Source organism: Octopus bimaculoides, unplaced genomic scaffold (assembly GCF_046866305.1).
Source record: "Octopus bimaculoides isolate indiv1 unplaced genomic scaffold, ASM4686630v1 contig229, whole genome shotgun sequence".
In the NCBI taxonomy this organism is placed as follows: Eukaryota; Metazoa; Mollusca; class Cephalopoda; order Octopoda; family Octopodidae; genus Octopus; species Octopus bimaculoides.
In genome coordinates, this window is record NW_028315478.1 from 20,001 (window position 1) to 33,832 (window position 13,832).

Consider the following 13,832-nt stretch of genomic DNA (forward strand, 5'->3'; position numbering starts at 1 on the left):
AACACAGAACGAACGAATGAAGGATGAATTATAATAATGGCGGTGAAATGGCTACATGCTCCCCGATCGCAAGCAGTATCGTTTAAATGTTATAGTTAAACGTTTTTAAATAATTTTTCTTTCTTCTCTGTTTTCCCCTTTTTTCATCAGTTTTACAGTCATTAAAATTCCAAACATTTACCTTGTTTTCACCATTTTATGTAAGGCACTAGGTCCTCATAATCTATTACTGGCGGCAAGTCGTCGAACTCCACGCGTACTCCTGCTGGGTATATCCTATCTCCGAACAATTCTCTCAGTCTTGTACATCTCTTTGTCAATTACAATTACCTCGGTACTCTCTGGATAATATTCCGTTGTTAGCTTTACTCTTATTACCGACTTCATTTTGATTATTCTCCTTTTAATCTCCCTGTTTTTCGAATATGTCACCATGTGCCATTTCTTTTTTTTTTTTGTTCTTTTTCATTTACTTGTTCCTGCTTTCCCACTTGATTTTCCACATTGGCTTCCCTTGTTGATGTTGTTGGAATCGCCTGCTGTGCATCTTCCCATTCATGTTCCTTCCTTTTCTTTTTCCTATTTACCACCGTATATTCCACCTTCTCCGAACACTTCTCACTTCCTGGGGTCGCCTCTTCATCACTCTGCTCCTGATCGGCACCTTGCTGTTTCTCATCTACCACCGTACACTCCTTCTCCACCCTCTCTGAACACTTCTCACTCACAGCGTCCGTCATTCCGCTCCCGCCCGGTACTCTGCTGCTTCAGTTCCTCTATACCTTTATCGTCTTTCTGGGGACATCTTATTCTCATGTGTCCCCTTATTCCACACTGGTAACAGGTTGGAGGTCTTCCCTCCACCACCACTCTCAATTTCTCATCCTCCGGCCGTATCACCTCCTCCACAATCTTGTGCAAGTCTTGTAAACTGATCTGGATGGCCACCTCTATTCCGTATCCGCAACAATTTATCTCTTTCGTCCTTTTTACTTTAAAACTTTTGCTTCCTCCATATTATACATAATTACTGCTACCAACCATGCCTCCTCAATCTCTGGGGATACTCTGCCAATCCTTACCCTGGTCACTCGTTTGCTACAGTAAGTCGGTAGAAGTACCCACGCTAGTGTCCTGAGCGCCACAGTGGAGTGGTTTATCGCTTCTTGTTCGCTAGCGAACCTTACCTCCACTGTGCCGTATTTTTTCCCCTTTGGTGTAGATTGTTGTGAGGCTTTTACCTCCTTCAAACACTCTTCTATGGCTTCCACCTTAGCTATTTCAATTTGTTTCGTTGTCGTGGACAGCGTTCTATATACCACTGTCCGCTTCGTTACACTAGCTGTATAATCTTGCGGCGGGGTCAACCTCAAACTGGTTCTCTCTTTCTCGATCAGTTCGTTCAACTCCTTCAACTTCCCTTGCTCCATTTTCACCTCTCGAACCTGCAATACGTCTGCAGTTAAACGTCTTCCAGTGGATGAAGCATAGCTACCGGCTGGAACTAGTTCGTACACCATTCTTCTTTTTTTCTTTTACTTCACCAATAAATGGGGAAGAAGACAATTATACAATCACAGGCAAAAAAGAAACAGCAAGTAGCAATTCAACAATGAGATTCGACAATTAGGCCTACTTCTACGGGAGACCTTCAACAAACAATCAACAATGTGACTCACGTTCAGCAGGGATCAAAAATGATTAAATCGAACAGCAAAAAGAACCGGCATGAACTACTCTCCTACACGAACTGCCACAGTTACTCACAGTGCTACTATTTATAGGTAGTGGTCCAGTCCATTCTCACCAGCAGGTGTCGTACTTTTGCAGAACACTTTTAAAAAGGAAGTACATGCTGGATAATGCAACCTAAGATACACTTTGTCTGAAGAGAGGAGGTGGTCAGGCCAAAAATGTTTTTTTGTTTATATACTCGTAGAGCTGATTTGAAGTCAAACGGTAACAACAACAACACTAGCAGTAATAATAATAGCAACAACAACATATCTTACAGTGGTTCCGTCTTAATACGATATTGAGTCAACTAACTTACTAGCGTGCAAGGGAAAGATATTATGTTTCTTTAGATCTCGTCATACACTCCTGAGAACTGGAATAACAAATTGAGCTCTGTTGCATTTGATATATGGGCAGGATGGGCATGGATAGACCGTCCTCTTTTACAGATCTGCTTGATCATGCTGACCGACTGCTAATCGACAACAGTCCGGGAGTGATGTTCTAAATTAGTATTTAATACTCTTGGGTTTATAGATCTGGATTTTATTGTGAGATACACCGATAACCTAGACTGTAGTTATTTTTTAAGCAACAGGAATGTAATTTCGAGCCTCGAAAGTGTCTTTTAAATATTGTAAGATTGATAATGATGTAGAGGACTGAGGACATAGAGCACTGTCCTAGATGCTTTACAGTAATGATTGTCGATACTTTCTGTAACATTAGAAGAGAATAACGGAGGAAAATGAACTGAACCCTTGCTGGGTAACAACACCCAGCCAAAGGATTCCAAAAGACATGGTTTAAAGTGTTTAGTTTAATATGCAGGGTTCGAATCCCACGAAAGGCAATTCTTTCTTTCATCATTTTTGGTTCAATAAATTCTGCGTTCAAGTGGTTCAGGCGAATCAACAATTCTCAAATGCAAAACTTTAACACAGAGAATGTGTGTGTGTGTATGTGCGATGCAGGGAGAGAGAGAGAAGGAAAAGAAAAAGTATATGTGAGAGAGATGAAATTAGTGACAGAATGACAGAAAAACGTTATACATACCCCAGACCAAAATTGAACTCCTCTTTAAAAAAGATGTCTGGTATTTTTTGAATACAACAACCACAGACAGAAAAATATGAAAAGCTTCTATAGCCATCCACATGAAAGATGCCAGAAGGAAGTAACGTAACAGAGCAGCCACTGCCTACAAAAACCACAACAGTAACAGTAATATTAATGATATTTGACATTGACGCAAGGCCTCGAATATATATTATTTTGCAAGGGTGGGGGATAGATGTCAGTCCTTGATTGATATTTTATATTGTTGAATTCAGAGGGATAAATGCTAGAATAAGCCCCACTGAAATTTCAACAAAGAACTCAAAAAGACGTCTTTCAATATAGAAGGGAATTTCGTTAGATGCTTTTTGCGAATTCACTACATTATCACTGACAGGAGTCAACCTTGCCTTTCATCCGTCTTCGGCATCGATAAATGAAAATACCAATCAAGTATAAGGATCGATGGTATCGACTCACTCACCTCATCCTTAAAATTGCCTGATTAGATGGAAAGGCGCAAAGGTATAGAACAGAATTCAAAGAATGTTGGACAGGAAGCTAATATAGACATGCGAGGTGAGCTAAACATTTTATATACAGGCGAGAGGAAGCGCAGAAAATGTCGCACAAAAATACAATTAGACGAATTAAAAATTGATGACTCATTACCTGGTATTTCTTATAAATATTGATGTTCTCATCTGACAGTTAATCATTGTGAAATGAAAGCTGGTACAGCATCGATTACGACGATAAGGGTTGTATTCGAATCATGAAGTTAACGCGCAAGTGGCTGAGCGCTCCACAGATACGCATTTCTTTAATGGATTTGTCAGAAAAAGTCAGTGTGACACAGAATGTGACAAAGCTGGCCCTTTTTGAAATACAGGGAGCATGCATTTTTGCCAAAATGCTTGGGCTCTTATTGGATGAAATTTAAGTTAATCGACTGTTTTTCACAATGTTTAATATAAAACAAAATATTTACTGGTTTAAATGCATTTACTTACCTTACAAGCAGCTGTTACATTTATAATATATCCTTGGAACCCAACAAGAAAGATAAGATAAGTAGCAGCTAAAGAACTGCAAAAGTTTACTAAAATCTTGGAAGCCATTAATTTCCATAGATTTCTGAATTAATGAAGAAAGAAAAAAGAAATAATAATATTGCATTTAATTAACATAAATTTAATAGAAATTGCTCAAAGCACAAAAAATAAACTACAACTATGTATGTCGGTGATGGTCATTCGAAATGTAGAAGATATACGAAATATGCATTTAGAATATGTATATAGATGTGGTGAAAGTAGCTGTGTATAATGGTCTGTATGTAATATAAAACATTAGGTTTATTGTTTACTCTACTCACTGGGTAGTTTTGGCTGTTAATGGTAGTAGTTTTTTTATAGTCAAAGAACAAGTCAGACGCCTGTACATGATACATTAGGTGTGCAATGAGATGGTGCACACAAGCACACACATACACACACTTAATATACCTTGTTGGTATATAAGTAGTCATACCGTACAAGAAGCTACATCTGTAGGTTTTAGTCAATACTGTATTCAGTGAACAGTTGTAAGCATCAAGTTACGTACGTACAATATTTTTGTGGACAAAGAAGTAATGATCAGCCAGAGTAGTTTCAATTCTGTGTTGGGATTTCATCAGCAGAGGCAGTTTATAAACCCGCTTTTACTAAACATTTAAGGAAATCTAATTATTTTGTGTATTATTATCAAATAAGATAAATGCAGATGCGGTTTGTACTATTTGATGCCTATGCAGGTTTCCAATTGTGGCTATTTGCAACCGTTGCAGTGGATATTCATAGTGATTTTAGATGCAGATTAGCAACAATTTTTTCACGGAGAAAACTTTGTTACATTACATTACGTCAACATAGAGCGAAAGTACATATAACACACGCGCACACATACACACACTACGCCTATGCCCGTGAACAGTATCAATTATTTCCTTATCTGAATGTGTCAATGCATCTCAACGCTTCGAAAGCAAACTTTGTTTACTTTCATCGTAAGTTGAATATATATATACGTATTCTTTTATTCTTTCTTTCATTTCTTTACTCGTTTCAGCCACCAGACTGCGGCCATGCTAGGGCACTGTCTTGAAAAGTTTATTCGGACGAATCGACTCCAGTACATTGTTTTAAAGCCTGGTGCTTATTCTATCGGTATCTTTTGCCGAACAGCTATGCTACGAGGACATAAACACACCAGCACCGGTTGTCCAGCGATGGTGGGGAACAAACACAGGTATAAAAACACACACGCACACACGCGCACGCTCACACACACATACGACAGGTTTCTTCTACCAAACTCACTCACAAGACTTCGTTCAGCTCGCGGCTATAGTAGGAGACACTTGTCTAAGATGTGATGCAGCAGGTCTGATCTCCGGATCATGTGGTTGGGAAGCTGTGTGTGTGTGTGTGTGTGTGTGTGTGTGTGAAACTGAAATATGTACTTATTAAATTTTGCTTTGAGTGAAATAATCATAAGTTTTCATATTCCTTACATTGTTATCTCAGACAATAGTAATAAAGCTAATTTTTTAGAAAATTCCTCTGAAATAGTTCATTCAAAGAGTAATGTCGCCTCCCTTTTTGTCATATTTTTGTAGCACTTTCACTTGTTATGTTTTCATCAATACCGAGGTATTTGTTGCATTCTTTGAGTGGAAAAGAAGAAATAGCGAGATTGTTGATGCGCAAGCTTTGAGTTTGTGGAACTTACTTCTCATATTCAGTAATCAAATACTGCCATTTCTTTTGGCCAAATCCCATTCCTATGTCAGTTTCAAATGTTACAGACTCTACCTGTATTTTGGCATTATTAATATGCTGTGTGTAAATCGTTAGGTCATCCAGAAAGAAATCATGGGTTATATTGGTATCTCTAGCAAATATATCTATTAGATTTATATAGCAGATATGATAATGGATTTAATGCCAGAATGGACAGAATTACCACATCAGAAGTTCCACATCATTAGCTAACCGCCTCTGTCTGTGGGAGGGTGTGTTGCTTCACATACATCGCATATATATATATACACCACACATACCATACAAATGTTTTCGCCCAAAAGAATTTAATCTGGCTGAATAGAAAATATTAACTCGCCAACACACTACAAATTGGTCACAGACATACTGTACAAAGAGGGTAGAGACCGATATAGTAGTAATAGTAAAGATATTACTTTTCTGAATTAACTCTACTTAAACACACAGGACTTCCCTCTCTCACTCCCTCCCTCCGTCCCTCTCTTTTTCTCATGTCATCCTTACTGTGAGTCGCTTATAAAAACCTGCACTAAAATTATTGTTCAATTCAATAATCCTTCCTCAAAGTGACAACATTCTGGAATTCTCTTCACATCCATGATTTTCTTGCAGACATCAACCGCGTCATGCTTACCAATCTGTGAAAGACCCACAAACTGATGGACACTGTCTGGATGCATTTGAACAGTTTATAAAATAAAATAGAAATTGAAACGCTCACTTGAAATAAGCATGGATTATTATTGTCAGGAGGAGACAGACAAATGATATTCCACAGCCAATGTTAGAAAGAATAGACAAGAGTTGATTATTCTTTACATCTCTTTTCTTCTGGTAGACATCCTGCAATAGAAACAAACATCGTTTAAGCTCCTCCTCTTCTTCCTTTCTTTTATACTAGTTAATACGTCTATAGAATATGATATAGGTGGCGCCATCTTCTACAACATATGACATGACACTGTCGTTATGATGTCTATATGAAATGACCAAGTCCAGGTAGAATATACCACCATCTTATAAGTCTTGAATTCAGATTCTCTGAAGGTATATCTTAGTATATGTTATCAGTACAACTAATCCAAGCTGCTTCACTTAAACTATCCTTCAACTGAGGGCCGACGTATGACATGAAATTTCAGATAAATGTTTGTCTAGATACATTAAAAACGCAAAAGGAAAAATTATGTTGGTAACAAAAATAATAGAAATGAAAGCAGTAATAAAAACAAGTGATTTAATTCAATAATATTCCTGACAGCATTGACAATGAGAGAAACAACATCTGTGACTCGACTCTTTTTGTAATGTCAGGTGATGGAGTGAACTAACATACTGTGTTAGTTCAACTATTCCTTTAGGCTAAAATATGGACCTAGAGGAATGTTTTATTCACATGGGGAGCAAGGGTGTTGTAAAACTGATAAATATTTGGATAAATAAGCATTACTGACACAAAAGGTTCAGGCGAATGAGAAGAGAGATCTTGTAACTGAATCATGAAGAGACCAAAGGCTTAACATCTAAGTTGAAAACATGTTTATTGTACTATTGAGATCTACAGTATATTAAATATATGTCAATCAGTTAGAGTACCATTCAGGTTATTTAAGCTCAAAAATCCAGCGGGGATGACTATTCTTTTTTGATCCTTCACATCAGTATTGGAGGAATTCTGATCCATTTAATTGAGGATGGTAGCTTGGTACATCTAAAAGACACCACCGTGAGTTTAAACTAATAAACAACAGCAAGAACAACAGTGACTTTTTATAAGGAATCAATCTCACATATGTACTAAAATATCCACCAACATGAAGTTTAGTAGGTATTGAAATTATTTATGCATAGACATAACTACCAGATTACAGGCAATTAACAAGTTGTCGTAATGTTACCAACCATTAGTATGGTAAAACTTGTAAGATGATTGCAGGAACAAAGTACGTTCTTTCCAGGTATATTACAGCCTTTGTCGACCAATAGGGATTCCGTTCAGAGGATTTATCCCAATAAACACATTGCGGGTTCGTGACATTCTGTAAAACAATTAAAATTCTTATAATTTAATCAAATGAATTTGTAATTAAATACATGTAATGAATCTTTGCTATTGGGTTGTCCGGAAAATTCGTGCCGATTTATAGCAGCTTACCTTTCGACTTATTTTAGAAAATGGTTGAGCCCATAAAATAGGATTTGACTACACCTCCATTTAGGGCACTGTTGAAGCTATCTTTTCATGGTAGAAGGTTTATGTTCCTATAACCTGTGTTAATTCTGTAATCCTTTAAAATGGAAGATAAGAAAGTTCGTTTTCGGCACTTGATGCTTTCCTTTTTCCGTAAAAGGAAAAAATGCCTTACAAGCAACCAAACAAATATGCGCAGTTTACGGTGATGTTTCTTTATCCGAAAGAACTGTACGGAAGTGGTTCGCAAGGTTCCGAGCTGGAGATTGCAGTCTTATTAATAAAGAGCGATCAGGCAGACCATCTACTACAGATCATGACCAAATAAAGTGATTAATTGAGAATAACCCACATTGCACAACCCGAGAATTGGCAGAAAGCCTCAACCTATCAAAATCCGTCGTTCATGTTTACCTGGTAAAGCTTGGATACACAAATCGCTACGATGTTTGGGTACCACATGAATTGAGTGAGAAGAACCTTTTGTAAAATCATCAAGAACTTTCCGGACAACCCAATAAATGTACTAACAAAATAACGGAACAGAGCACGGTTACCAATGATTGGTTATTGACCGGGTGAATCCCAGATCTGTGTTTATGACGTGGCTTAACTAACCATTCCATCTCGTTTATAAATCTATGTATAATCTCATAATATACACTGTATTATCATAAGACATTGGATGGTGTAATTATAGACGTACTTGATGAACTACAAAATGATGTGATGTTCACAGCTGGAAAGTGTTTCATTATAGGTCTACAGGGTCAGGGATGGCATGAAAGTAAACAAGAACAACAAGAACAATAAGAACAAGAACATATGAAACCCCATAGAAATTCATGAAAGGCAAAATACACAGCCACAATCAATGAAGGCAATACACAAAATACTAAAGCAATAAACTGGTGGTACTGAAACACTAAAACACAACACAAATAACCAGAAGCATATCCTTCACGCACATTATAAAGATATAACTCGTAAATACTACTACTACTACTACTACTACTACTACTACTACTACTACCACCACCACCACCACCACCACTACTACTATTACTACATGTTTCGCCATGGCCCGTGTTTCTTTTGGGAGGAGTGAGGCATGACCCTGAAATGAAACATTAAAAACAAGTTATAATGAAATACATAGTTATTACCGGATCTATTAAATTGAGTGATATTATAACTGGTTCATCAAGGTCGGTTAGTTTAACGTTGGGAATACTTGCAGCAATAATACGGCTGTTAATTTTAGTATTTGCTTCGGTATTAGCGCTTTGTATTATCTGTAAAGAGAAGTCGTTAAATATATTAATATGTTTCCATAGAAGAGTTTACTAATACATCGTTAAAGCATGAAACCTAACGCCACAGTTGTTGCACTTCGACATCATTACTTTAGTCAGTAAAACAACTTAATACAATATGAAATACAATATATATTAAATAGGAGATCGCTGGTGAGGGTTGTTCTTGCTCTAAGGTATGGATAATTTGCTTTTATTGAATTGTTAACATTAAGGGCTGCTGGTACATCTTTGTGCTTCAGAAAGTTCCATGGAACTCAACGTATCCTATGTTCAATCCCCTTGTATAGCACCTTGAGAGAAATGATTTCTACAATAGCTTCTGGTTGACGAGAATATTGTGAGAGGAATTTGGTAGCTGAAACTGTTGAAAAGCTCATAAATTCCAACATTTGTCACCGTGCTGTCGCAACAACTGAACGTTGATGAGTCTCATACCATTTCATAATTTATTTTATTAAATATTACATAGAGATCAGCCATCACCAGCTGCGTGCCGGTACTTCATGTTCGTTGATTTTAAAGCAATAACAGTATGGAAGATTTTAAACGCACGTTCTGAGATTGTTACTCAAATAGTATTGGATATATATTTATGCGTGTATATATATATATATATATATATATATATATATATATATATATATATATATACATATATATATATATATATACATATATATATATATATATACATATATATATATATATACATATATATATATATATATATACATATATATATATATATATACATATATATATATATATATACATATATATATATATATATACATATATATATATATATATATATATATATATATATATATATATATATATATACATATATATATATATATATATATATATATACATATATATATATATATATATATATATATATATATATACATATATATATATATATATATATATATACATATATATATATATATATACATATATATATATATATATATATATATATATATATATATATATATATATATATATATATATATATATATATATATATATATAAATGAAATATTCAAACACTGAGATTTGAAGTTAGATGTCACTACTGTTCATATCATCTGTGGATAAATTCAATATTTGATGATATCACCAGTAGTAGCATGGGTGGAACGCAGTTATGATAGCTTTAAGGAGCTATGAAATATATATTTTTGCACGAAGCGTAATGATGCTTAATGACCATCTACCTGCTAGAAATAAGAGCTAAGTCTTAAATAATCCACCGTAGCGCACCAATATAACAGAGAAAAACAGTATGCGAGGAAAACAGAAAGAATTAAAACATTTAACAGCCCAAATAAAAATATTATGCAATTAGGGATATCCACAAACCAGGTTTCGGCTTTTGGTTATTCAACCTTGAGCCTCGTCAGTGTGGACTACCAGTTTAAATCCATGACTGTTCACGTTAGTCTCTGACTGTGCAACTGGTTTTGTTTTGCGCCAAAATCAGAGCACATATATATATATATATATATATATATATATATATATATATATATATATATATATATATATATATATATATATATATATATATCCCTATGTATGGATAAATCTGCGTCTGCATATATGCATATATTCGGATGTATATGTGTGTATTGTGATCAGCGTCCTGGTAGTTTAACATTTAATTATCTATATTTGCATGAGTCAGACTGAACTTTTAGAGGCAGATTTCCTGTGGTTGGATGACCTGCCTACTACCAATACTCATCTGTTTCCAACCAAGACAATAGTCCAGACAATGTTTTTTACATTGCCTGGAATTGCCGCTGTGCCTTTCTTTTATATCGAAAAGGGGTCTTCAATCCAATAGGTATAGCTTTAAGTGTACTTCGAGGTACATAATTCCCGAAATGAATATAACGCATAACACACTAAGACCTTGAGTCACTCTTTTAATTCTGATATATATATATATATATATATATATATATATATATATAATAAGACAGGCGTCTTTCAGCTTCCGTCTCTCACAACCACTCACAACGATTTGATTGACCCGGAACTATAGTAGAGGAAATTTTCCCAAAGTGCCGTGCAGTGAGACTGAAGCCATGGTGCCATAGCTAGTTAAGCAAGCTTCTCAACCACATGTAGTTTCAGTTGTAATAAAAACAGATATGACATTTATCTAAGGGGTTATTCCAAATGTTTAAAGATTACAAATTTATTATTTTCAATAATAATAGTATTCTTTTCTATTATAAGTACAAGGCTTGAAATTTCAGGGGAGGGGGGAGTCAATCCAGACCGACCTAGTACGCAACTGGTACTTAATTTATCGACCACGAAAGGATGACAGGCAAAATCGACCTTGGCGGAATTTGAACTCAGAACGTAGCGGCAGATGAAATACCGCTCAGCATTTCACCTGGCGTGCTCACCATTCTGCTGGCCCGCCGCCTTGAACAATAATAGTATTGACAGTGACTTCGAAGTTTCGGCCAGCTAAGCCATCATCGGATAGTCTGACTGTGGTTTAGCAGGCTGAAACTTTGAAGTCACTGTCAGTACGTATCTTGTTAAATATATACACACTGATGTCTGATGATTAGGTGCTGCATTTTCTGAAGGAACTCTGATTTTAACACACCAAACCCTTTAAAAGTAATTTCTCTCAGACAAAACTCAGAAGTGCTGTTCTGATTTTGTATATGCATCATAAATGGTACACACATACAGATACACACACTCTCTCACACATACACACGCACATTCGTATATACATATGTACATACATACAAACATTGGTAATTTTGTTGTATTAGTATTGTTTTTTTTTTCCAGTATCAAAAGAGTAGCAATGAATTCAAACATTCTTTAGTCAACCAGAAGAAGAAATGTTTTCATTTTTGTACCATACCCTATATAGTTTATCATCATTCATAGACAAACAGAAAACCCTTGAAAAGGTTAACAGTTCTTCGTCTGTCAGATGCTTCAATGAACTCTTTGGCAAAGAAATGAAGTCTATCGTACCTTCTACTTGTGAGTTCGACTCGTTATATATCTGATGGAGAAGAATGAAAGAAATATTGAAATTGATAAATAACAAAAATTACTGCTAAATGTTGTTCAAGTCATAAACATTTAAAAGCTTTCGACGGAGCGTGAAGTGAAATTATTCCTTTTTGGAATAGTGTATCTCGAAGCACATAGATATTAATTAGAAAAATAATTAAAAAAACATTTTGGATCGGAAATGTCTCACGAGCAGCCTATCACTTTTCATATCCAAAACATTTTTCAGCCTAATACCTACGTGCTATTATTTATAGCTTTATGTGCTTCGAGATCCATTTAAAAAAAAACTGAATTATTACAATTATTGTTGTAACTTCTACTTCCTCCACAACTATTACATTACTTCAATATTAGAATTAACATAATAGCTAAACCTACCACTATCACCCACTACCATTACTTCATACACAAGTAACCAGAGAAATTTCAACGTTGGCCAACTAATTATGGTGTATTCAGTAGTTTTCTGCTTTCTCTCCCAATTTCTTAGTTGTTCTCAGATATTCAAAGACATGAATACAGTTACATTTTGTGAAAAACGATGGTTATCTCAATCATTTCAACTAATAACAACATTTGCTAGTCTACCTGGAAGGTTTTGTAACTAAGTGCACACATATATACAACCAAACAAACGAACTCACATAGTTACACATAATTACACATTGACGTAAATGTCCCTCCTACTCTATTAGTTGACAACAGCATCAAATATATGTTAATAGAAATTAGGACAGCTTGCTCTCGTATTATGTGCGTAGTTAGGAACATGTTTGATATTTTCTCTTAAATTCTCTCCTAATATATGTGGTCTACGAAGGGGTTTTCAGAGCATGTTCAGCTGTGTGTATGTGTGCGTGCACGCCCAAGCATGTGTGCATGTGTGTGTGTATGTGTGTGCGTGTGTTTGTGTGCGCTCGTCGTTAAAATTCTGGACAGGAAGAAAACGAATCACTAGAACACGCGCAGTCCATCTATTTATACAGATAAATTTCGATTTTTAGGAAAAGTTCAAGACTTACAGATTTATGCGGCAAGATGACAGAATCTTTAGCACTCCGGACAGATTCACAGTAAAATAGTGATAAGGATGTGTGTAGACTAGTATTAACTAATGACGGATGCTTCCATATTTAATTGTGGTTTATATTCGTTAATGAATGATTTTCCTTAGTTAGATTTATGCGGCAAGATGACAGAATCTTTAGCACTCCGGACAAAATGCTTAGAGCAGGTCGTCACTCTTTACGTTCTGGGTTCAAATTCCAGTGAAATTAACTTTGCCTTTCATTCTTTCGGTGTCAATAAACTTATGCATCACTGAAATATTGGGAACGATATCATTTGACTCTTCACCCGCCGCCACTCAACAAATTTCAGACATTGTCCCTGTAGTAGAAAGCATTATTATGGTTGCTTTATTTTGAATCTATACAATCTATATGCTGCGTATATTATATTTTGCATTTTGATTGCAAACTCTACGAAGCTTCGTACCATAACTACTTTATGTGGCAATAAAATTAATATATTTCGTTCTAATGTATTGTCTAGAACAAACGATCAATAAAAGAATAATTATGAGAAAGTATTGTACCTCAGTCTTTGCTTCTGTTCCATTAGTTC

The 13,832-nt window shown here is 35.5% G+C and overlaps 1 protein-coding gene and 1 long non-coding RNA gene across 2 annotated transcripts in view; one reads left to right on the forward strand and one right to left on the reverse strand.

The window, feature by feature from the left end:
• Positions 1–180, forward strand: part of LOC149129002 (uncharacterized) — a 7,702-nt gene extending 7,522 nt beyond the window's left edge. Inside the window, exon 2 of the long non-coding RNA XR_016240592.1 lies at positions 1–180. This exon is cut by the window's left edge and continues 389 nt beyond it. This is a non-coding gene — a long non-coding RNA (uncharacterized LOC149129002).
• The window catches only part of LOC149128999 (adhesion G protein-coupled receptor G6-like), a 33,298-nt gene extending 19,472 nt beyond the window's left edge, over positions 1–13,826 (reverse strand). The window contains exons 1-6 of the mRNA XM_089346845.1: positions 13,804–13,826; positions 12,046–12,192; positions 8,982–9,110; positions 6,346–6,467; positions 3,810–3,933; positions 2,794–2,938 (exon numbers count right to left, since the gene is read on the reverse strand). Of these exons, the coding sequence (XP_089202971.1) occupies positions 2,794–2,938; positions 3,810–3,933; positions 6,346–6,467; positions 8,982–9,110; positions 12,046–12,069 (544 nt within the window). The 5' untranslated portion in view covers positions 12,070–12,192; positions 13,804–13,826. The remainder of the gene's footprint in view (positions 1–2,793; positions 2,939–3,809; positions 3,934–6,345; positions 6,468–8,981; positions 9,111–12,045; positions 12,193–13,803) is intronic.
• Between the last annotated feature and the right edge of the window lie 6 nt (positions 13,827–13,832).